This window comes from Sinocyclocheilus rhinocerous, unplaced genomic scaffold (genome assembly GCF_001515625.1).
Source record: "Sinocyclocheilus rhinocerous isolate Xijiao unplaced genomic scaffold, SAMN03320098_v1.1 scaffold711, whole genome shotgun sequence".
In the NCBI taxonomy this organism is placed as follows: Eukaryota; Metazoa; Chordata; class Actinopteri; order Cypriniformes; family Cyprinidae; genus Sinocyclocheilus; species Sinocyclocheilus rhinocerous.
The window spans coordinates 979,969-1,005,121 of NW_015641018.1; the positions used below are offsets into that span (position 1 = coordinate 979,969).

Below are 25,153 nucleotides of genomic sequence, written 5' to 3' on the forward strand. Positions count from 1 at the left end.
GCTGAAGTCTGTCATTGATGTAAATCAAAGAACAAAAGAAAAAGAGAAATCCTTGGACTGTTCTAGTCGCTGATTAACTTTTATAGCTTGAATAAAGATTAATATGTATAGTTTATGCATATATAATATAGTTTATGTTAAGGTTGTTTTAAAATCACTTAAATAAATTTTTTTTATATTTCAGAGCCTATTAAATGTTAATAGGAATAACTTTCAATTATACTGTAATGTTGAATGGCTATTATTAATAGGTAAAATTGAGGGAAAATGCACCAGCAGGACAAAAACATTGTAAACATTTTTAGTTATTGTAGTAGTAATAACTGCTTGTTTTTGCAAAAAGAGTTTCATGGCTGGTAAAAAAGAAAATTTGGCCGGTAAATTTTATCATGTCACCGGCCATTGGCAGGTGTGGCAAAAAGTTAGTTTTAGGCCCTGGATGCATGTATAGTAAGCAGCTCTCAGTGGACACACGAGCCTGTCAGAAGCTCTCCGGCAGGTGCAGAGGAACAACGGAGCATGTGTCCCGACAGAGAACCTGGGAGTGCAGAGTTACAGCATAATGCTAAACAGCCCTGCGTGTCCCAAACGCCTGCAGCAGAGCCTGAATAATTGATGAAGTGCTGGGAATGTCAAGACCCAGCAAAATCTCTGTACTTGTTCCGTGATCAATGAGAGAGCCCATATTTCTTGACACCCAACTTATCATGTTTACATTAAGAGTCTCAACTACAGCTAATGCTGTTTGATGTTGCTCAGCAAAATCATCTGCTTCAATGGTTGCCTCTGAATTAAGGAACTCCAGTTCCAGGCTACGAATGTAAAGTGGTCACAGCAAACCTTTCAAATGTATATTCCCCCAAGATTGTATGCCGCGGGACCCCGTAGCAGGGTGCACTGTCAACGCAAGCAAGAAAAAGCAGGATTATACAGAACTGATGATATATGTGATATACCCCTGGGATTTATTAGTCTATTTCATTTTATTAGACATTGCTGGATAAGCCAGCTATTCAATTGAGAAACAATGATTCAGCACTGTAAAAAACTATTTCATCATTATGTTATAAGCAATGTTTTCTTTAAAGCAGTACATACCAATGCACTTCTAATGGGGCCCCATGCAGAGGAGTCCATCTGCATCCATTGTCTTTTAAAAAAATTAATTATACAACTGAAGCTGAGAGAAATGTTTGTAAATATGCAGCGCTGATTAATTTGCTAGAAAGAGAGCATACTTGAACACTATGGGGATTTCAATTACATAGTGGCATAAACAGAAGCCAACAGAGGAAATGCGTTATTATTTTCTCTTTTGCTGTGTGATCTCTACAAAATTGACCACAGTGTCTTAAAAAACTCTTGAGTTTTTTACAGAAAACTGCACATGAAGTATATAAATAACTTATTTAAATATTCCAATACAACTGTATTCATGCACCATCGTTCATTTAATGTATTGATAAAAATGAGTTTTTATTAATAATCGACTAAACATGAATCAAAACTTTTTCCTTTTAAAAATCCAAAATATAATATGTATAACATAATATTAATACAATATTATAAACATACATTGATTAATGTACAAATATATCATTTATTTTTATGACTTTGAAATATAAAGTACCGGTAATAAAATATTAAATTAATAAATTAATACAATTATGATTGTGCATTTATATATATATATATTTTAATTATACACGTTTAATTTTATTCAATGTGTTTGTTGTAGTGTATAAAGCATGTCTCATCTTTGTTTTCATCCTGATACAACTGACACAATACAGTATTTTCACTGTCCATGGTGCTGAAGAGCAAATTTAATAATATTACTCTGCCTGCAAACTGAATGCTATGAGAGGTTATTTTATATACATAATTCTGGCAGATAAAGCTTCAAAATAATTTTATTACATATTTGAAGATCCATGCCCAAGTATAAAGAACCCCTCTTTGTGTTTTTGTGAAGAATATGTTCCAGGGGGAAATTCAGTCTTGTCAGCTTTTACTGACCAGCTCTGACAACTTCCTTTACGAACATGTTCATCTGGTTGCCCTGTCAGCTGTTTTCTAAAGGATGAAAAACATGTTACAGCTCCCTCGCCTTCCTAATGCCATCATGTTTTGTTTTCTGTCAGTTTCTCCTCCACCTGTCTTGCCGTACCCGTGCTGCCATCATTTTCTTTCCTGATGCCTTCAGCTCTAGGGATTTATTGGCTCACCAGTCTCATCTGCATAATCCTTGCCCATACCGTGCAGATCGAGAAAGACGAGCTCCCCAAATTACATCAATCTCAAAGCTGGCCGGCACTGGCTCAAGAACATTACCTGCTATAAGTCTCTGTGTTAACCAGTATGTAAATGAGCACATCAAAGTTGTCCAACACGTCCGGTCCACAAAAGCAGGGTTACAGGGCGGCTGACCTGCTGTCTCGTCTGTGCAGTTCCTCGTAACATCCCATGAGATGGATCTAATATATTCCTTATGATGAAGGCTGCTGAAGCAAATAGTGCTGAGTCACCACCTGCTTCAAAAGGCCGGTGCTCGGCAGATTCATATTTGAATGAGGAACAAAAGTTCACTTACGGGAAAGTACTTCAAAAGTTTTCTTTTTAGTTTTCCTAAGGTTGAAGATTTGAAAGATTGAAGCCGTTTACGCTATAAATATAAAGATGGACGAAGCTGATTGAGAAGAGAGAATTTCATCAAGCCTGGACAATGTATTCTAGGAAATTGTACAAGATAAAGAAAATGGGTGATTTTTGCTATAGCAAAAATTCTGATGTATATTATGGCATGAACACCAAAATATGGGAGTGCAAAGATAATTTTAGCAAAGCAGAAAATACAGACTGCACAGTCGATCACATGCAATATCCAAGTGTTTCACTGAAGCATCTGCAGTGGATCTGTGCTGTAACCAGTTTTATAACCCAAAACCTATAGAAAACATCATAAATAATGGACAGATAATTGTGAAAATAGATTTTCCTAGTGTACCTCTCCTTTTTTCCCAATTGCACTAAGAACAGCCTCATCTTTGGTCTCAACTCTAATATGATTTATTTTTTTCCTGGAAGAAACTCTTTTTTTCCTACTCTGATCGATATCAGCATCGACTCATTCCCCCTCTTATAATGTGCATCCTCCCAAAATGTTCACCTTTTCTTTGCGTGTACAGTGACACCCGAGCTCTTTGCCTTATCTGACACCGAATCTGACTCGAAAGCAAAGGTGTCGCCACATCGATATCTGGCCCCTCTCACATATTTCATCTCCACCAATGTCTATTCATATTTTCTCTCCCTGTCACCTTAAACCCAATAATAAAGCAGGCAGGTCAGGTCTCACATATCCATCCATTGCAACTGACATCTCCCACTCGTCTTCCCCTGGACTCTGGCATTCAACATTACCTCTGAATAATAAATGGATCTCAGCTGTTTTAAGCAGTGCTCAAATGGTTCTGACAAATATTGACCCAGAGTAATACATAGAGAATTCCTATGCATCCTGATTGGCAGACTCGCGCCTTCCATCACAGTCAAGCCTCCAACGGCTGAATTACACCATCAGACAGAACGCTTGAAGAGGAAAAAATAACTCATGTCAGGTTATATATATTATCTCGACCTTTGAAACATGGAAAGATAATGCTAATGTTAATGTTTTAATTATAATGTTTTAGGCTAATTTTATGCTCATGATATGTAATGAATGTTACATAATCTCTTTAAACAGCACATGAATGCTCTCTACTGGAGGTATTCAGAGATGTTGAACTACACTATAAGGCTTATTGGATTTGCCACTGTTGACTTTTTGTTAGTCAGATACAGGTAGCAATTAGAGCTTTAGATGAATAAACTGCTTGCTTCCTTCAGCACAACTTGAAGAATTAACTTGTTTCTGAACACCTGCTTTTCAGTGAAAACAACCAAAACACCTCAAGGAACTAGTGATGATTGTTATTGACTCTTGCGAAGGATCTTCTGGCAACCCAACTCTCTTTAGCTGATATATAATGAAGAGCAAAAGTAAAACAAGATTTGACAAAGCAGTTAGAACTGTATTCAATTCAAAATTGTACTAATAGATGTTAAATTGTGCAATAGCACCATATACAGTAGATGAGAAAAAGGCAACTGTATCTAAAATTGCTCACTATTTCATATATAATGTCCAATAAGAGCTGTTTTCTGAGTGAATATCTTCATTCTTTACATAGTCTTTTATACCCATAATGCACTCTGATAACACTATATTTAAAAGGGTCAGTACGATTTTTTTCCGACTTTATTTTAAGGTCCAATTCTTGCTATTAACAAACAATAAACTACAACTTTTGCTTCAATAAACTCCAAATTTGCTGCTTATTAATAGTTAGTAAGGATGTTGATACATTTGGGAATTGGGTAGGATTAGGGATGTAGAATATGGTCATGCAGAATACATTTTATAAGTACTAATAAACAGCCAATATGTTCATAATAGGCATGCTAATAAGCAGCTAGATAATAGTGAGAATTGGTCCCTATACTAAAGTGTTACCTTTTTAAAAAAAAAAATTATGTATTATATTGATGCATATTATTGTCAATTTATAGTGGCAGTTTTATTGACCCCAAACTTTTGAACATTACTGTATAACTACAAAGTAAAGTTGTTATTATAGTAACTCTCTGATTAAGGATATTTATGTCAGCATCCAAATATTTCCAGTAATTATGTTCACTCCACTCCTATTTAGTACACAATGCACATTCGCTATATTGGGAGCAGTCAATGAGTGAGCAATTTTGGATGCAGCAATTACAACTTCATTGTTGGTTAAACTAATCTCTCCTGCCCATTACTATACAACAGACTGATGAATTAGCCTAATTCATGACCTGATGGAACGGCGTGTTCATTAAAATGGCTGTGCAGGATAATTGTGTGTTGTTCCGTACCAGCGTTTGTGCTCTTGAATGTTGTTTTGGCCATGGAGGCAACGTGCGACCGTCATCAGTTCTGACTCACTTCACCGTTCAAGCATACATAATATGTAACACGATTAAAAGTGAGAAAAAATATCTGAATATCTGTGCTGCATTTTAAGTAACCACCTACACGACCACCTCCTCAATGAATGTGCTGCCAACGGCTGCTCTGCTTTTTGTCCAATCTAACATCCATCACTAAATAAGTGAGAACATTTTTCACTGAATAAAGTGCCCTGAACTGTCATATATATATATATATATATATATAAATCAACTATTATGCATGTATTATATCTGTTAGCTGAGTGACAATGGAACAATATTTTGCCCATATTTTGATGTTTCATTTCCACAAAAGTAATTTAAAACATTAAAGTAGACACTTTATTTGCATTTAATATGCTTTCTATGTATATACAATTACTTTTGTATATTTAATTTAAGGTGAATGCCAAAATAGGACATCATGCAATCATATATATATATACAGTGGGTACGGAAAGTATTCAGACCCCCTTAAATTTTTCACTCTTTGTTATATTGCAGCCATTTGCTAAAATCATTTAAGTTAATTTTTTTTCCTCATTAATGTACACACAGCACCCCAGCTTCAAAATCAAAACAAATCCATTAGAGAGATAGCAGAAACATTAGGAGTGGCCAAATCAACAGTTTGTTACATTCTGAGAAAAAAAAAAAAGAATGCACTGGTGAGCTAAGCAACATAAAAACGCCATGGAGGACAACAGTGGCGAATGATTGGAGGATCCTCTCCATAAAGAAAAACCCTTTCACAACATCCAGCTAAGAGAAGAACACTCTCCAGTAGGTAGGTGTGTCACTGTCAAAATCTACAATCAAGAGAAGACTTCACGAGAGCAAATACAGAGGGTTCACCGCAAGGTGCAAACAAAGTCAAATTAGACTTTGCCAAAACACATCTAAAAAAGCCAGACCACTTCTGGAAAAGCATTTTTTAGACTGATGAAATTAAGGTCAACCTGTACCAGAATGACGGGAAGTAAAGAGTATGGAGAAGGCTTGGAACAGCTCATGATCCAAAGCATACAACATCATCTGTGATACATGGTGGAGCAGTGTGATGGCATGAGCGTGCATGGCTTCCAGTGGCACTGGGTTACTGGTGTTTAGTGATGATGTGACAGAAGACAGAAGCAGCCGGATGAATTCTGAAGTGTATAGGGATATACTCTCTGCCCAGATTCAGTCAAATGCAGCAAAGTTGATTGGGAGGCACTTCATAGTACAAATGCATGATGACCCAAAGCATACAGCAAAAGCAACCCAGAAGTTTTTGACGGTGCTGGGCTCCTGTTGGTGGCTTGCAGGTAAGCATCTGTTGCTAGTTGAGGAAGTGGAGAAACACCTGTCAGTCATGTCACTAACTAGTGAGTACAGTGACTGACTCCCCGCGGTAGGGCAGTTTTGTAGCAGCGCACACACAAACACTCTGTGGTGTATAATAAATACACCGCATGATAGGGATTAGAGGCAGGCTAATTATAGACTCTGTATAGCGCACTGACGCTCCTCTGGTACAGTAGGCCCGTCGCAGGAGGGGAAGCCCACACTGGGTGTGTCAATCACTCGTCTGGAATGCTCACTGCTTCAAAACCTCCTCTCTTTACCTGTCTGGGTGACAAGTAAACTGTTGTAGAGAGATCACAATCATGTTTATGTTCCTGGCGGCTCCTTTCTTATAAAACATGCTTGTTGTGTTGGTAATGATTACTTCAGCAGATTTAATATAAATTAAGTGTCATCTGAGACTGTAGATATTGAAATGCCATGCAATTTGGCGTCAGCAATATTTATGAACACCTGATAAGTCTCAGTATTCTCAAGGGTGAAATTAATGTACAAACATGATTTAAAAAAAATAATATTTATATAATAAGACTACAAATACATTTTTTTCACTTTTTTTAAAATGTGAAATTTGTAAGATTTTTTTTGCCAAAGATTTTTTTTGTATTCTCTTAACCCAGTTTAATGTTCATTGCATGCCATTCATGGGTTTATCTTCCTCAAAAGTCTACACATTGAGCCTCCCAGGCACCATCAGAATATTCAGAGTGATCTGCTCAGACCTGTCAATCATTCCAGTTCGACCAACAGTGAGAGTTTGGGGCGTGGCTATTGAAGACTGAGCCAGAGGCCAGTGTGGGACCATAATGCCGAGTTCACGCTGCACGATTTCAGCCCCGATTTTCACTCGCCGTCAGGTTTTGCGAAATCGCCAAAAAATGCCCAAAATCGGAGGCTCGTTCACGCGAGTGACAAACATGCAGTGTGAATTATCAAAGACACGATCTGAGAGATTCGCTGACGCCTGTGAAATATTTGGCATGCTAAATATCTGGACCTGTCGGCGATTCAAAATCCTGCTGTGTGAAATGAGTTCTGATTGAAAAATACATTGGTGATGACCTATAGAAGGGCTGGACGATTAATCGAAAAGAAATCGAAACCGAAATTCAGAACCTCTAACCGACGTAATTTCCCCATGTCGGTTATTTTGGTTTTTTAATCCTATTAATAATTTCCCCTTAAAAAACATACTACCACTTGTGTAGTTGGGCGCTATATGACTGTTGCGCTCACGACTTTTGCAGCGGCTTGCACGTGAGTTGCGTGTTAAAAGAATTTATACTTTTACACGCAGCACCGCTCATCAATGTAAGTTCCAAAACAGTGGAGCAATCAGAAGACCCCGGAGGCGGGGCAATAAATACATTGTTTCCTTCAATTATTTTAAAATAACAAAGATTAAAAAATGCACTCGAAAAAAAAAATCCCACCTTTAATAGTTGAGTATATTTACGGTACAAACCTTTAATGAACTATGAGGGCAAAAAAATGTAAATAAAATAATAATCATACAATAATTGTAATCGAGGTAAGTGTTCAATTAATCAAGGTTTTGATTTTAGGTCATATCGTCCAGCCCTAACCTACAGCCTATGAGAAAGCAAGATACAGGGCAACGGGAAGTTCGGGGAGGAGTTATATGAAACGTAGTTTGCAGACCAGACAGAGTTGTCTGTGATTCTTCCTATTGTCATGCAGTGTGTAACCTCCTGTCGCCGATCCACCGTGCAATATGTGAACACAGCAGCAACTGAATGCTACCCCAGATAGTCCTGCAGTGTGAAAACAACGGTGATTCGATGACTTTGAAAATCAGGCAGTGTGAACTCTGCATAACTGACACGTTACACTCAGATTTGGTACAGAAGTGCAAATCAAAGTTCAAAGACTTATCACAATGTGCAGAAACAGGCAAATAGGAAAAGTAAGGGTAAACACTGGCAGTGTTCTTACAAGATGGAGGAATCTGATGCCAAATTTGCAGTTTCTTCTCAAAAGCGAAGCTAAACACAAATGTTAGCTCTTAACTGTCAAGCCTCATATAAAACAGTAAGATACTGTGATGCACGAGTAGCACCGAAACGGCATACTTAACCTTTAAAGCAAATTTTCACTGCAGTTAACCATTGCTAAATTAAATACATGTGATGTATCTCACTGTCAATTTTTTAAGTAGATGCCGGCTTATTAAAAAAAGGAGGCAAAACTACTTGAAAGGTATTTATGCTAATATAAACAGAAGGTGCTTTAGAGGTGATATCCAGCACATGAACAGCCAGCCACTCGATCTTGTACATTTTCATAACAAGCAGAGCTGAAGTCTTTCCTCACAAAGCCTTCTTGTAATACAGCACACCTCTGTGAGGCGAAGCATGAAGGTTGCACTCTGTGCAATGCAAATGTCACAGGGAAAGCGGGGACGTCAGAGCTTGAAAACGTCCTCAAACGAGCGTGTGTTCTGCCTACCCAAACGTGACAGCATAAAAAGAGCAATGTTTACTAACTAGGGTGATGAACCCCCTGTTGAGCCCCCTCCCCTCCTCAAACAGCTCCGTCTACGGCAGGAGCTGATGACAAACACATTTCTGAACCCGCTTTGTTTATTTCATTTTTAACCTACTGTTTTGAGAATGAATGACACGAATGAGGTAATCATTATAGTCATCATACTCCAAATAGGAAAGATTGATTGGACAGCAGCCAGCGAAGCGTATACAGTGCTGTGAGAGGTGGAAATGCAGTAACTCCGCAAACAAACATCCAGCTCACGTACCTGTGAAAAACAACTGAATGCATTGGGCCAGAGACGCTGAGCTGAACTCTACAGTTGTTATGACGTACATGCACATTACTCACAACACCACACGGGAAGCTTCTGAGAACGTCTTGAGCTGAGGCTGGGGATCTTTGTATGCTAACAGATTGGAATGGAAATATTTAGCCTCATTACAAGATTGGTAAGACTCAGGCAAACCAAGAGGAGCGCCAAGATACAAGAGTGCGCTTGAAAATATTTAGTCATGCATTATTCATTATTGTGATTCCTCTCCTGCCTCTAAGCTCATTTCCAGAGTACCAGCCATAGGCACGAGACACAGAAGAATGATTTTCACACTTGAGTTGCCACAGAATTGCCAAACACTATTCACACGAAAAGGGTTTCTCCCAAATGGGAAAGGTTGTGTCTTTAAGTCGGTTGCAGTATTTAAAGAAATAGTTCACCTCAAAATAAAAATTCTGCCATTACTCATCCTTATGTTGTTTAGAACCTGTATGCTGTTTTTCCTAATTTTCTTCAATGACATACAAAGGAATAGATTTTTAAGCTTTAATAGATTTTTAAGAGAGAGAGAGAGAGAGAGAACAAACAACTGAACTAGGGCTCACCAGAAGCGGCTTTACTGACGAGATGCGCATGAAAATCGGATTCGATTTTTTTGCAAAAACCTAAACTGAACATATGTTGTTTTTGGTAGAATTAAAAATTCAAACTAATTTTAAAAATATCTACTTTGTGTTCCACAGACAAAATAAAAGCATTTGGATTTTAAATAATAGGGTGATTTCAAATAGCAATTTGATAGAAAAATCCTAGAAAGAAGAAGTGTGCAGGACATATTTTACCACAAAAGTCAAAAATCAAACTTTTTTACCTCTAAAATTTTGAGGTAAATTTTGAATTAAGAAAATAGAATTCCACCTAATAGTCACTGCATTCTAATATTATTTTCAAGACAATTACATGTATTTTTAAAATTACATTTTAAAGTATTTATTTATCAAATCATATATTATATTGCAAAAATAATTATTTTATTGATAAACTTTAATTAAAAAACCAATATAAGAATTATTAGAATCATAATTAAATACAGATGCATCACAGTAAAACTTGCGTATTTGATAATATCACAAACCGAAGAAATTCCTAATGCAACCTAAAAGTAGATTACATTTCTTTATGCAAAATATGACTTATCTTTTGGTTTCTGGGGTGAGATTCATTTGAATAATAACAGCATTTTAATATTTATGTGAAGTTGGACTATCCAGTTAATATTATATTAAACTGCAGTGGGTTTGTTTTTATGTTTTACATTCCTTACATATAGATGTTCAACATCAAAATGCCTGGGAACTACTCTGTTTTAAAGTGATAGAATGATCCTGAAGAGGGAGTCAAAAACAAACAGCTTCAACAAATCAAGATGTCAGCTGCACACGGCAATAATGATCTGTGATTCAGACATGAAGTCATCCCACACGCATCTGATTAGAGCATCTCAAGCCACATTCTAGCCTCTCCGAGTTGCAAAACACTTGACCTTTGAAAGTCAAAAAGCACTTTAGAGTACATTATATCAGAAACCCCTTGCACTCCAAGGCTTAAACATAGGAGAAGCATCTTAATATTTACTTATTCTTGGCCTGTCACACACTCAAAGCACTACAGGCATTCAAAGGCTCTCTCTCTAGATTACAAGGTCTGCGAATTTGGATTTGAGAAGCATTGGACACTGAGTAAAACTTGGCATTTACCTTGGTTAGAGGTATCGTTGCTATCTCCCCTGCCTTTTCAGACCTGCAAAAAAAGAAAGAAAGAAATAATGTGCTTTGATTATAAGTGTTGTATAAGTGACTATATGTGTAGTCATGCATATTACTCTCAAACGAGAGATACTTTGACTCTATGACACTAAAATCCAGTTCTTTTATTACTCCAGTCACACTGAAGAACATTCTAGTTAAGCGGTCAAAAGCCTAAAGGCAAGGCCAAAAGGTTGCTGCATGTGGAGCATGGAGTGAATCTGTTACAAGCCTCCGTAAAAAAAAAAACTTTTCTAGGTTTGGTCCACAGGGTAAAATGTACCTCCGATCTTTCAAACAGTCACCCCTCTGGGAATGTGTGGACTGATTCTCCATTCCATTTTCATTCACTGTTGTGTCTTATAAAGTCCTTGCTTTTGGCTCAGTCCCTGTGTCTTTGAAATTCAAATAATTTTTTGTCTTTTTTCTTTGCGGCTTTGTAGCTAGAGGGCTGTATTTCAGAGCTACTAATCTGCTTTTGGAGAGAGGAAGCCTGCAGTAATACTTGATGTCTGGCCAATTTCAAATCATCCAGGAGGTTACGTCTGAAAGCAAATCAACGGAGGAGATTTGACCACATACATGGCAAAAATGGCAGAACTAACCTTAAATACATTGTTTTGTTCCTCGTTGGCCAGAAAATCATTTGGCAAGTGCTTAGCTTCAGGCCAGCAATGAGAAACTGCACTGACTTACTGCTTTCACTTCATCTCAGTCATGTTTTAACTTCAACAAAAGGGGCGATATAAGTCAACTAACACAGGAACTCACTGCTCTGTCCTTCCATACGGCACAACTAAGAAGGTCTGGAATACCTGATTCCAAAATGAACTAAAATAAAATAAAAATTACTTCAATTTTTTTGTTAGAATTTTTAATGATACATAATAAAACTTAAAACTTTACAAACCCCCTTCATTAAAAAAATAAATAAAAAATCCACTAAATATCAATAACTCCAGATTGTGCTAAGAAATTTACTACCATTAAAAATATATATTTTTTTAAATAAATGTTTATTACATTATTAAATGTTTACACACCTCTGTACCCATAAAATACAAAAATAAATAAATAAACAAATAAATAAAATTAAAAATTAAAACCAATTGCAATTGTGAACTATTGTGAAAACTAACAAAAAATCAATTTAACAGTTTAAAAGACAAATAATAAATAAAATATAATATAATATACATACAATATAAAAACCAAGTTGTGATATAAGCAGACAGGAAAAAATATGTCTATTTCATGATTTTAAGGGTAACACTTTAGTATAGGGACAAATTCCCACTATTAACTAGTTGCTTATTAGCATGCCTATTATTAACATATTGGCTGTTATTAGTACTTATAAAGCACATATTCTGCATGACCATATTCTACATCCCTAATCCTACCCAATACCTAAACTTAACAACTACTTTACAAACTATTAAGCAGCAAATTAGGAGTTTGAGGCAAGAGTTGTAGTTAATGGTTTGTTAATAGCAAGAATTGGACCTTAAAATAAAGTGTGTCCATTTTAAGAGCACTTCAAAAATCAATTAATCAATCTGGCATTGAGAAAATTAAATATATGAAACACTGAAGCCTTACCATTGTGTATTTTGCAAACTATTTTGTTTCTATTTTGAATGGCTACAAATGGAGACAGATATGGGTTGTGCTATCCAGCTAAACCTCGTATATAAATATTCTTCATTTGCGGATTTTATTAATAACCTTTTAATTACCCAATACGCCCCATGTTCTTCGACTAAATAAACTGGCACACGAGCATATAACAACCAGGGTAAGGACAGCAGATCAATATGAACAATGGCATTATCAAATTCAGTCCAAAAATAATAAATAATTATAGAAAATACCTCTGCTCCAGTTGTAAAAAAGTCTTAACGACTGTAGACAAATCAATCGCACGGCTGACAATATAATTGCCTGCGTGGAAGAAATATCGAGTAGCTCCACTATAATGCTTTAATTGAATTGAAAAAGCAAAGCTCTGAGTCAGTGCTTAGAATCCATCAGCTGTATATAATCAATGAATCCAGAGGTTATCAAACGCAAGGCAACGTCTGAAGCAGGCTGACCCTCTAGCTGTGGGGTAATGCCTCTGCCTGCTAAAGTATATTTCGTCTTCAATAATGGAGGTCGCCAGATGAGAGGCAGTCAGGCCTTTAAAATATTTAACCCCGGCTTTTGTAAAAGAGACGCATAATGCAGTGGAAATGACATTCTCTGTAATTGTGGCGCAAATGAATTTCTCTTGGCTTTAATTATTTCTTTCCTCCCACTCCCCTGGAGTCCTCCTCTCTGCAGCCAGAGGATTGTGCGAAAGGTTTCGTGTCTGACCTCCATTTTTCAAAAATTTCAACAGTTCTGCCGGGAGACCGAACGCCCCACATTTCCCACCGAATCCCTTGCGTCCACACACCCAGGTGTGGACCGCATTGTCCCCAGGTCTTTGTGGTGCAGGCAAAAACCTAGAGAACTGTGTGCACATTTGAATAAGGCGACGTAGTCAAACTGCTGTTAGGGGACCATATGAAACGGCTAATTGAATCGAATGGGCAAATGAAAGCCTAAACTGAATGTGAAGCAAATTATGAGATGAAATCTACCAGTACAGCTTTTGGAGAGCCTCAAGAGAGTCTCACTACACATGAGGGGAGGCTTTTACTCATTAGTGAGTTGTAGATCTGATGCTGAGAGTGAGAATTACAGCGAGCAAGAGAGAAAGACGGTCACGATAAAGAAAGACAGATGATGAATGAGGTACTTATTCTGGGATCAACTCGTAAACATGCACTTGAAACCCGTAAACAAACAGCTACATATTGATTTATGTGTAATTGCAAGTTAGATGACATGCATTCGCAGATGCAGCTTATACTACGTGCGTAACAACGTACTCACATGCAAGCAGTGCTTTACGACGACCTCGAACACATTTGCAGTGAACTTCAGCAGATTTTATTTTCGAGGTACTTATGCACCTGATAATGGTGTTTAAGCAGGCCAGGCTCATGCAGTGCATCTTTTAACCTCCAGGGGCCACTGTTGTTCTGCGGATCTCTCACTCAAGAGTCCCATCATTCCCTCTCATAACTACCGCCGACACCTGTCGTCATTAAGAAAACATTCACATATTCAAAAAGCAGGGGTGTGCAGACAGCTAAATTAAATAATTGTCAAAACACTGACATGAAAATCTGTTTCACTGCGAATATAATGGAAATATTTTGTGTGAAAAAAATCAAGTGGCGGGCGTGTTTAAGAGCAAGCCTTCAATTTTCCCCTTGATTTTGTGTTTTTTAAATTATGCCTGATACGGCACCTTTAGATCCTGTTTGAATAGTTCGAACGGTCTTAGTCTTTTAAGAGCGCCAACAATGGCTTTCAAAGTAAATTACAGAGTAGGGGGGCCTTGGAGTAAAATTGCAGTCTAGTAAAGCTTTACTTAAAAAAAAAAAAAAAAAACTCCACAGATGGGTGAACGGAGTTATGCGGCTCACTGAATTCCCTGTCAGAGTTACATCACACACACACCCAAAACACACTTTCATTTTATTCCAGAAATCCATTTCCCTAACTCCATCTTTCCGCTAGTTTGGAGCTGGCTGGATTACCTCGACAAACCCGGCTGATATAAACAGTGGATGAGAGGGGATGCGAAAAGCAGAACTCTGCGATCTCCAGGTGGCAGAATCCATCTGCAGAGAGCTCGAGATGGAGGGAGGGGTCTAAAACGAGACCGTTTCTGAGGGAAAAGCTTATTTACAGGGTCCTCACCTGCTTAAGTTCATGCTTAGTCAATCATACGACGCTCGGCGCATCGCTCGAGGTGAGTGTCGGGGTGAAAACGGCTGCATGAGGAAGCATCTGGGAGCGAAGAAACCGCTGACTGACGTGTCTAATCATGCTACTCTATCCACCGTCACACAAACAACTCTGAATCATTAGGGCCAGAAATCTATCTGCTTGTATTACACATGACACTGATCCGAACGGAGCTCATTTAAATATTAATACATGCCTCATACATAAACAAGTACTGTAATGTATGAATTCCTAAAAAAAAAAAGACTCCTGCCTAGGATGTTCTCCATTTCCCCCGTCACTGATAGAGCCAAGGAGACAACGATTAAAAGAGCGTGAGCGATGTTCGGATTCAGTCTGACTTGCGTTGTCATTCATTGTGCGACTTGTTTTATTGGGCTGTAATTCTTCGTGACTGGTACCGAACGCGCTCTAATTCGTTATCTGCCATCATGCATTACAGAAAGAAGATGTGCTTTGAACGCAGATGTATAACAGCAGAATACAACAGTTCACAGAGCAAAACTAAAGTGGCACAGCTAACCTCAATTTGTTTTCTCACACTGAAACTAGAACTGGTATTTGTTAAAAAAGACTTTGGCCCATGAAAAACAACACCTGGTAGGCTACACTAAGGCAATCTTGACAGTAACCTTCAAGTATCATGTCTCCCGAGACATCTTTACAATTGTTGTACAAGAACCTCAATGCATGTAGATATAAATTTATATGTTCGTGTGCATGTATGCACTCACTCCTCTAGGGATATGTTGGAGTAGATAAATGTGTGTGCTGTATGAGTCGTCTCTGTTTGTCCTGCGCTGCTATTTAAGAGTTTCTCCTCCAGCAGTGACTCCACGGCCATCTGGGGAACAATCTCTAAAACTGCCCAACACCTGCGAGAAAGAGAGAAAGAGAGAGAAAACAAAAGGTAGATTTTCAAATGATACATATGGTTCATAACACAATAAATATATTATACAACATAAATATATGATATAAAGATATCACTACAGGTATAAATACATAAAACATATAAAATGTATTATTATTAAATATATATAACAACATAAAATATTAAATGGCACGTGCATAATACATTACATGATACGCGACGAATTATGAAAAACATACATTGCTGTTTATGTTCATATACTACATAAAACAACTACAAAATACATAACCCCCCCCAAAAAAAAATCCTGTTGTTTGTGGTCAGTAAGAATTTTTGGAAAGAAAATTATACTTTTATACAGCAAGACTGCATTAAAATGATCAAAAGTAACAGTAGAGACATTCTGAATGTTACAAAAAACAAACAAACTAATCTATCATGATTTCTACATTGTTAATAATAAGAAATGTTTCTTGAGCAGCAAATTAGCATATTAGAATGAGAATGATTATAGAGATGATATTATTAAAATGATTTCTGAAAGATCATGTGACACTGAAGACTGGAGTAATGATGCTGAAAATTCAGCTTTGCCATAATAAATATAAATTACATTTTAAATTATATAAAAAACACTGTAATAATACTTCACAATATGTTACTGTATTTCTTGCTCAAATTTGAGCATTGAAACTTATAAAAACTATCAAAAAACATTAAAACATAATCAAATTTTAAAAAAAAGTTTCAATGGAGATATATGCATTTTGCATGTTTTCATGCCACATATACATATTACATGCTAGTGGGAGAAAACCGATTCCAGACATCATGCAGGAAGACGTCTCTACAGCAGATAGAACATCTTTTCCTCAAAGCTTTGATAATTAATGCTTAAAGTACTACAACACATTCTTCAGAAAAAGCTCTGTGCTGAAACAGCCTGTGCATCCAATGTGTTTCCACAATCTAACCGAAGGTTTGGGAGGAGCATGTTCATGTAACCCTGCCAATCATGATGCAGGTGTACGCATAAATTAATGGCTCGCTCTTGTGAAAATGTATGCAGCAATGGCATCCCTCCACCCCACCTGTAATACATTTTTAAGCATTCTTGAACTCTCCATCAAGCCAAATCTGTCTGTCCATATTCCACTTAAGGATTATATTAACGTGAATATCTTGACACTTTACATATGCACCAAATCCCACTGCACCCTCCCTTCTTACAACCTGTGAATCTCATGAATACTATTGCAGTTCTGTTCCATCATGTGACGTCCTGCTATTGGCACATTTCCTATGCGGGCCACGTTTGTTGCAGGGGGACCCGGTTTAAATGTGTAATGGCTTCGGATTTTGTCGTTATCAGTTTTAGAGGACGGACAAGTATTTCTGAACTCCTGCAGCTCTCCTAATCAAAAGTGTGCCGGACAAAGAGGAAGTTATTATCTCTGGATATGAGTGCTTGTGTTTTCAAGTAGACCCCCCTGTACCTGGGTGTTTCACGCAAAGCCGATTATGTGCAGGTCTGCATCTCTCTCACACCGTGAACCTTGCGGTGATATTTCAGCGAGAAAATGGGTCAATGCCAAGCATCGGCAGGCTGCTGTTGCATATTAATGATGAAGCTTGGCTGTGACAGATGAGATTGGCCCACAAGGGTCCTCTCTCTCTCTTTCTCATACACACATGCACTCTCATTCTCTTTGACTACTTACTCTGTTACGAAACCTAGTGAGCTGCCTCGATGTCTACTGCCTAGTAGGCAGCAGCCTTATAAAGCGGCATACTAACTGACATGGAAACACATATGCGACTGATTTGGAACGCTCTATATGTGGAGCACATAAATAACAAAGCACACGGGAGACTCGACTCACAATTGATTCGTTTGATCAAAGTTCTTTTAAGGCAAGTCAGTTCACTCTGCAGCCCATTGTTAGAGTCACTACTTGAATTAGAAAAGACCAAAAATGTTCCAATAATATATATTTTTTGAAAGAACTTAATATTTTTATTCAGCAAGGACACATTATTCAAAAGGTGACATGATGGCTTTTTACGTTCATATAAGCAATCATATTTAAAACTACAATTAAAATTTAGTTTTTTTAAACTTTCTATTCATCAAAAAATCCTGAAAAATATCAGTTTCCAAAAAACAAACAAACAAAAAAAACTATATTAAACCACAAATTTCACCAATAATAAGAAATGTTTCTTGAGCATCAAATCAGCATATTAGAATGATTTCTGGAGGATCATGTGACACTGAAGGCTGGAGAAATTGCTGTTAAAAATACAGCTTTGCCATCAAACTTTATTTCTGTTTTTTATATATTACAAAAATATTTTCCAATTTTACTGTTTTTATTTAGTTTTAATCAAATAAATGCAGCCTTGGGATAAGAGGCTTCTTAAAAAAAATCCAAATATTACTGACTATTACTGACCCTAAATTTTGAAAGACAGTGTATGCTCAAAAAACAACCTTTTTCTTGTTAAGTGTTTTTTCACTTAATTTTTTTTGCCACAAAGCATTCTGGGAAACATTATCCTTAAAAAATATATTTATTTATGAATTTAGCCAAAATATATCTTAAGAGGCAATATAATGGAACACGCTTGACACCCAGGATGCCTTAAAATGCTGTCTACATAGGCAGCTCACTAGGATTTTGAAAAAGAGCATACATTCCTTTATTTTGCTTTATATTTTCCTTTTTCTTAGGCTGTATTTATTCTCTTTTTTCTTTATTCTAGTCTTTTTTCCTCCTCCAAATCCATTTCTCACTTTATATATCTCATACTGGCATTCACTTTCTATCATCTGGTTCTCTTTCTGTCTCATTCTCCATTTCAGTTTCCTTTAACTCCACACCTGCTCTTTCTTTCCCTCTCTGTCCCGCTCTTCTGGGGTCTCGAGAGAATAAACATAAGATCGACTCTGCCGGCTTAATGTACAGAGAGGCTTTTGGAGTCGGTTCAGAGGAGACCTTGCTATGACTGAGAAGAATGATGGCACACAGTATAAAGCCATGGTGGCTGCTATGCTTTCAATCGTGCTGGCTTTACAGGACTATCGGCCTCTGTGCAGAGTTCAAGGATGGGGTCAGGCCATGAATCGATATCACCGCACCGTCTGAAATAAACTATACCTTGTGTGTTTCAGTCAAGACCTGTGATGAGTAAAAACAAGTTACTGGAGTTCAAAATGTTAAAATGTAGTATTAAACATCACACATCTTGAATTATGTTAAGCCTTCCTGTTTCTGTTAAGTTAATTGTCTTTGTAAGGAGAGGTTGTAGATTTATTTCGATTGTAGAAAGCATCAAAAGAAAACACATCTCCTTGCATAAAAAGACAAAAGGTCTCTTTCATTAGGATGTAAAACATTACAGCAATACAAAGCATTTTCTCAGCTTGATATGTATAGACCTTCAACTAAGAAAAAAACTAAGACAAATGTAAACTGCAGGCCAAGAGTCTGGAGTAGAGCTAGCTAGTCATTACTTTCATGACTTGGTGATGCAAGTGGCACAAAAGTTGCACATTTTACCTTTAATACACACATAAAAAATGAGCTGTTCTTAGACCAGTTTAGAGCTGCTTAAATCTCAATAAGGTCTCAAATGGGCAATGTTGTTTTGCTACTGGCACAAGCTGGTTTAGACAACACTCTCACGGCAGTTTGAACTAATCTAATGTTTTGGCAATTTAGTGGCTAATTCCCCTAATAAAAAAGTCATATATTTAAAATACATTTATTTCATACTAAATATAGTTCAAATCTATTAACATATTTACTGACATATCGCTCGACACGTACTGATATAAACATTTTAATTAAACTTTATTCGGAGTACTACTTGTGCACAACGCACATTTCTTAATATTAAGCATAAAATGTATATTAATGTCACTAATAAGGAGGATTGTGTGATCTTTGAATAATATCTTGTCTTTAAATGCAAGACATTTTAAGTGTACCTCAAGTATACTAGTTCCACTTTAGCACAATCAAATATACTTCAGTATATTTTTAGTTGGACTTCAGCACTACTTCTGCACAATTAAAGTGCATTAAGCACAAAATTAGTTGTTCCAATTTAGCAGGCTTTAAGTATACCAGATTAGTATAAAGTACAACTGCAGGGTATGTTTATTAAGTACATAAATATATAAAGGTATTTGTAGTATACTGAACATTAAATAAATGTATTTCAAATACATTTTTGTATTTTTATTTTTCACTAGGGTGATACGAATTTGTATGATTGCATTCATACATTTTCGTAAGATCTGCGTATGGCCCAGTGATGGTTAGGTTTGACGTGGGAACCTTAATGCTTTCAGTTTTTCTATAAAATGTACATTTCTGTATGAACTGCATTGTATGAACTCATTCAAAATAGACACCTTGTAAAATAGTTATGTTTTCTGATGATATCCGGTTGGTTTAGATTCTTATTGCCGCAGGTAAATCTCAGCCGACATATTTGTGTGGTGGGTTAAAAAAAAGTCACAAACTTCTTAAAATGAGAAACAAAAATGTAAATCACACAGGCCTGTTAATGGAAAAAAACTTTCATTTTTTTATACAACAGCCTAACCAGTTTTATCATGATTGATGACCAGCAAAAACTTAAAAATTAAGCATTAAAAATTAAAAATAGAATATTTAAAGGTTTTAATTTAATTTAACTTTAAACTTAAAAAAAGGAACTGGTCAGTACCTTCTAAATCAGGTATAGGTGGTTTCTTCAGCAGGGTAGTTAGCAAAAAATAAAATAAAATAAAATAAATAAATAAAAATAATAATAATAAATAAATAAATGCACAAATATTCATTTTTTAAAATTAAAAACGAGAAATTAAAATGTAAAGAAAATGAGAACATGTATCAGCTTTCCTGAAGCAAAGTAAAACAATCTCTTTGAGAAACTGTAACAAGCAGGTTTGTGATAAGCAATATCTGAGAAACTCAGTCAAAGTATCTCAACTGGCCCTTTGAGAAAGACAGAGCGAGTGAGTTACCTGATAGTGAAGTAGTCTGTCAAACATGGAGTCTAGATTGCTAACACAGCCACTCAGGGTTAATGACACTCCATGAGTTTAGGATGATTTAGAAAGTCCTTACGCTCCACACGACCAGAAATGATTACAAGCCGCGGCTTACTCTAACGAGCGTTAATAATGACAGCGGCGCCATTCATCCCCCTCGTACTTCCATCAGGACTATGCTGGCGTTTACGTGGCAATGCATTCAAATCAATCGCGTTGTCGTTTTTCAAACATCGTCCGATTTATGGCGCTCCTCAGACGTGATGCGTCACAGCTTGATGGTTTTGAGCTTGTTTTGAAGACTCAATCATTTGACAAATAGGCTGCGTGACGTTCTTGATGCTCTGTCGTACAGGAGTCGGGATGTGGCGGGGGTCTCATTTTGGTGACAAATCTAGCATGGCGGGATCCACCAGCAATCACTCATCAGTCACAGTCATCACGGCCCAGGCTGCACTGGCTGCAGGGTTCATTAATGCTGTGCCCGCAGGCCAGCTCCACTCCAACCGCTCAGTCACTGATGACTCAATTACGATAGGACAGCAGCCACCCAAAGCAAACTAAATCAGAAGCAGGAGACATTAGCAGCGCAGTTCCTCAGAGATGACAAAAGAGTGACTTGTTAAATGTCAAAATGGCGATATGTAACGCATTGCCTGACAGGAGCGGCGCTACGGTGGTGATGTATACCTTCGGTGGGCCTTATCGCAGAGAATGACATCAGCAGCTGAGTGAAACAACTGTCCCAAGAGCAGATATCCGCTTTGAGGTTTAAATTGGGACTGTGGTATCCATGACTAGAGGTGAAAGTCAATGAATCTGTACTGTATGTGTTGACGTATACAACCTGTTATATAAATTAGTCTACAAAAAAAGTACAAAAATGAGAATGAAAAGATACTAATTGCATTTACTGTATTTATAAAACATCGGCTGCATTGCAAAACTCTATTCCAGACAAAATAATGGCATGAATGCTGGGCACAGCAATGAACAGCAGATGATATAGATCGATTAAAAGACAGTTTAAATACTAATCAGTCCTGGAGACTAGGTTAAATGCTAGGTTTCATACTACCGTTCAAATTTTGGGGTTGGTAAATTATTTGATGTTTTTTTTTTGAAAGATGTCTTTTATGCTCACCAAGGCTGCATTTATCAAAAATACACTAAAACAGCAATGTTTTGAAATATTACGACAATTTAGAACAACCGTTTCTAATCTTAGTATAAAATGTAATATATTCCTGTGATGGCAAAGCTGGATTTTCAGCATCATTACTCCAGTCTTTAGTGTCACATGATCCTTCAGAAATCATTCTAATATGCTGATTTGTTGCTCAAGAAACATTTATGATTATTATCAATGTTGTAAACAGTTGTGCTGCTTAATACTTTAAAACACTTTACTTAAAGCCTTTATGTATAATGCATTATAAAAGTAGTTATACAATGCCTTGTAAGGCACCTTAATATGCATTGAACAATCTCATGAATAACTGTAACCACAGTTATCCACATTATAACAACAACAACAAAAAAATATTTAACTTAAAATTATTATTAGTAGACATCTAATAAATAGCCCCAAGCACTTATTTTTTTTAAATGTATGTTTTATATAAAACTCTACCGTACGGTTGAGCTGTCAGTCCATGGTAAATCTTGATTTAAATTCAGAGAACTACATCTATTAGTTATTTTCCAATAATAAACATTCCTTTAACTTTATTAGTATCTTGAATACATTTCATAACCTTCAGGGTCCACAAAGATAAAAAAATATTTTTAATCATTTCTATAATATATATAGACGTATGGCAATATATATGTTATATGATGTCCTTTACAGACATATCAACCGTAAGGTCACGCATGATTTTGGATAATTATGGTAAATAAACATTTTTGCATTTCTCATATATTTTGCTATATTTATGTTCTTTACCCTCTACCCTATTCACAACAACATTATGGTTTCATCCCTACTTCCGTGATTGCTTGTTTGACCGTATTATCTGATGACTGACCAGCACCAATCTGTATTACCAATTTGTAAACTGCTGCTGTCACTTGAAAACTGGAAATTCACAAACCCCCCATGGCAACAGCAGACACAGAGATGGGACAGTACAGCTGTGGAAAGATTGCTCTCTCATCTCTTCCTTTTGATAGATTTATTCCCTATCAAATTAAGCTCAACCGTACGGTAGAGATATCAGTTAAATGTTCAGTTATTCAAAATATTGAACATATTCATGTTTATTTTTAACCTATTTTGGGTTCATTTTAAGCAATAAATATAGTCATTTTTAAGCAATAGTTAAGTTAAATAAAACTACTCAGAAGGCTGGGTTAAACATTTAACCCAACCACTGGCTCAAAACAACCCAATCGCTGAGTTTGTCCATATTTCACCCAGTGCTGGGTTGTTTTTAAACCAGCAGTTTTTACAGTGTAAAAGGCTTTAAGTAAAGTGTTACCCATTTTTTTTTTCAGGATTTTTCATGAATAGAAAGTTTAAAAGAACAGCATTTATTTGAAATAGAAATATTTTGTAACAATTTATAAAACGGTTAGTTCCATTCCTCGATTCTGATTGGTCAGGAGCCAGGGGCGTAAATTTCGTCTAACAGTAGGGGGGGACAATAAACATAACATTTCTCAATAGTAATTTTTGAAGGGGACACAAATAATACAGCTAAAATTGTACTTGTAAGGATATGTATACACAGAGGAAAGCCTTACTACTATTAGTGTAGCAGGGAGACAGTGTCAAATTAGACAACTTAAAGCAGTTGCGGTCGTGTCCGTTGTAGACATTAGGCCTACTATCCGTCAAGCAGGTAATATTATTGCTAACATAGTGGACTCATTGAAAAATACATTGGCATCATCTGTATTAATGAGAAAATAATCATTTCATCTGATGTTTAAGTGAATAAAATAGCCTTGACAGCCGAGTTCCACAACTATTGTTTTTGCTCACCGGACTTGTGTGTGTGTGTGTGTAGGTGATCATGTAAAAGAGGAAAGCAGGCATTTGGACCAAATACTGTGAGGCAAGGGAGGGGGAGACTCAAAATGTTTATAAACTTAAAACGCATTTTTGCCCCGTTTGCGTTTGTGTTGTTTTACTACTTACAAAGTTTAAAGTATAAAACATTGTTATTTACAATACACAGCGTGGTTTTTAATCATATTTTTAGGGGGGACAACCCTCAGATAGGGGAGTCCTATCCCCCCCCAGGATTTCCACCTATGTCAGCAGCTGTGTTTTATTCACAAAACAGCACGGCTATGACACTTCACCCAATGGTTCTGTGTATCACTGAGCAACACCCTTAGCAACATAAACAATCAATAATCCTATAACATCAAAACTGTTTCATGTATTTCGGCAGAATTAACTATTTGTTATTTATTATGAGTGACCCCTGCTGGCGTTATGTTGCATCTTTCATCTTTAATTTTGAGACCCTGTCCTTTCCCCATCTAATAAACGCTTCTCATGCGGCGATATGTTGATTTGTGCGTGTCTGTGTGGAAGCCTACAGTTTCCGAAGTGAGTAGGGAATATTACTGTATTTATTCGTTTTCTGTTTCAGGTATGATTCTGTAGCTATGTCCATATGTCCATCAGTTTACACTGTAATGACGCTTGCAAACTCGTGCTGTGCCACGAATCGATTTGTTTTAAAACTAAAAGACGGAAAAAAGATATTTTCTCATGCTGAGAGATAAGCAGATGTATGTGTACATTTCAATACATATATTTTTGGTTTTAATATTTTTTTTATTGTGTGGTAACCCTTTTATAAAAGCAATAAGGTACTCGAGGCCGTGCTGTATCGTGAATAAATCATGGCTGAAGGCATTGTTAGATACGACGCGAAGATTTATTCACGATACAGCACGGCCTCGAGTACCTTATTGCTTTTATAAAAGGGTTACCACACAATAAAAAAAATATTAAAACCAAAAATATATGTATTGAAATGTACACATACATCTGCTTATCTCTCAGCATGAGAAAATATCTTTTTTCCGTCTTTTAGTTTTAAAACAAATCGATTCGTGGCACAGCACGAGTTTGCAAGCCTCATTACAGTGTAAACTGATGGACATATGGACATAGCTACAGAATCATACCTGAAACAGAAAACGAATAAATACAGTAATATTCCCTACTCACTTCGGAAACTGTAGGCTTCCACACAGACGCACGCCGCACACACTCCGCATGAGAAGCGTTCATTAGATGGGGAAGAAGGCCGGGGTCTCAAAATTAAAGATGAAAGATACATAACGTTACAACATAACGCCAGCAGGGGTCACTCATACTTCATTAAATAAATAACAAACAGTTAATTCTGCCGAAATACATAATACAT

The 25,153-nt window shown here is 36.7% G+C and overlaps 1 protein-coding gene across 1 annotated transcript in view; it reads right to left on the bottom strand.

Moving 5' to 3' along the window:
• LOC107753790 (uncharacterized) overlaps positions 1 to 25,153 on the bottom strand; it is a 96,948-nt gene that overhangs the window by 13,080 nt on the left and 58,715 nt on the right. The window contains exons 12-13 of the mRNA XM_016570022.1: positions 15,552 to 15,692; positions 10,924 to 10,966 (exon numbers count right to left, since the gene is read on the bottom strand). Of these exons, the coding sequence (XP_016425508.1) occupies positions 10,924 to 10,966; positions 15,552 to 15,692 (184 nt within the window). The remainder of the gene's footprint in view (positions 1 to 10,923; positions 10,967 to 15,551; positions 15,693 to 25,153) is intronic.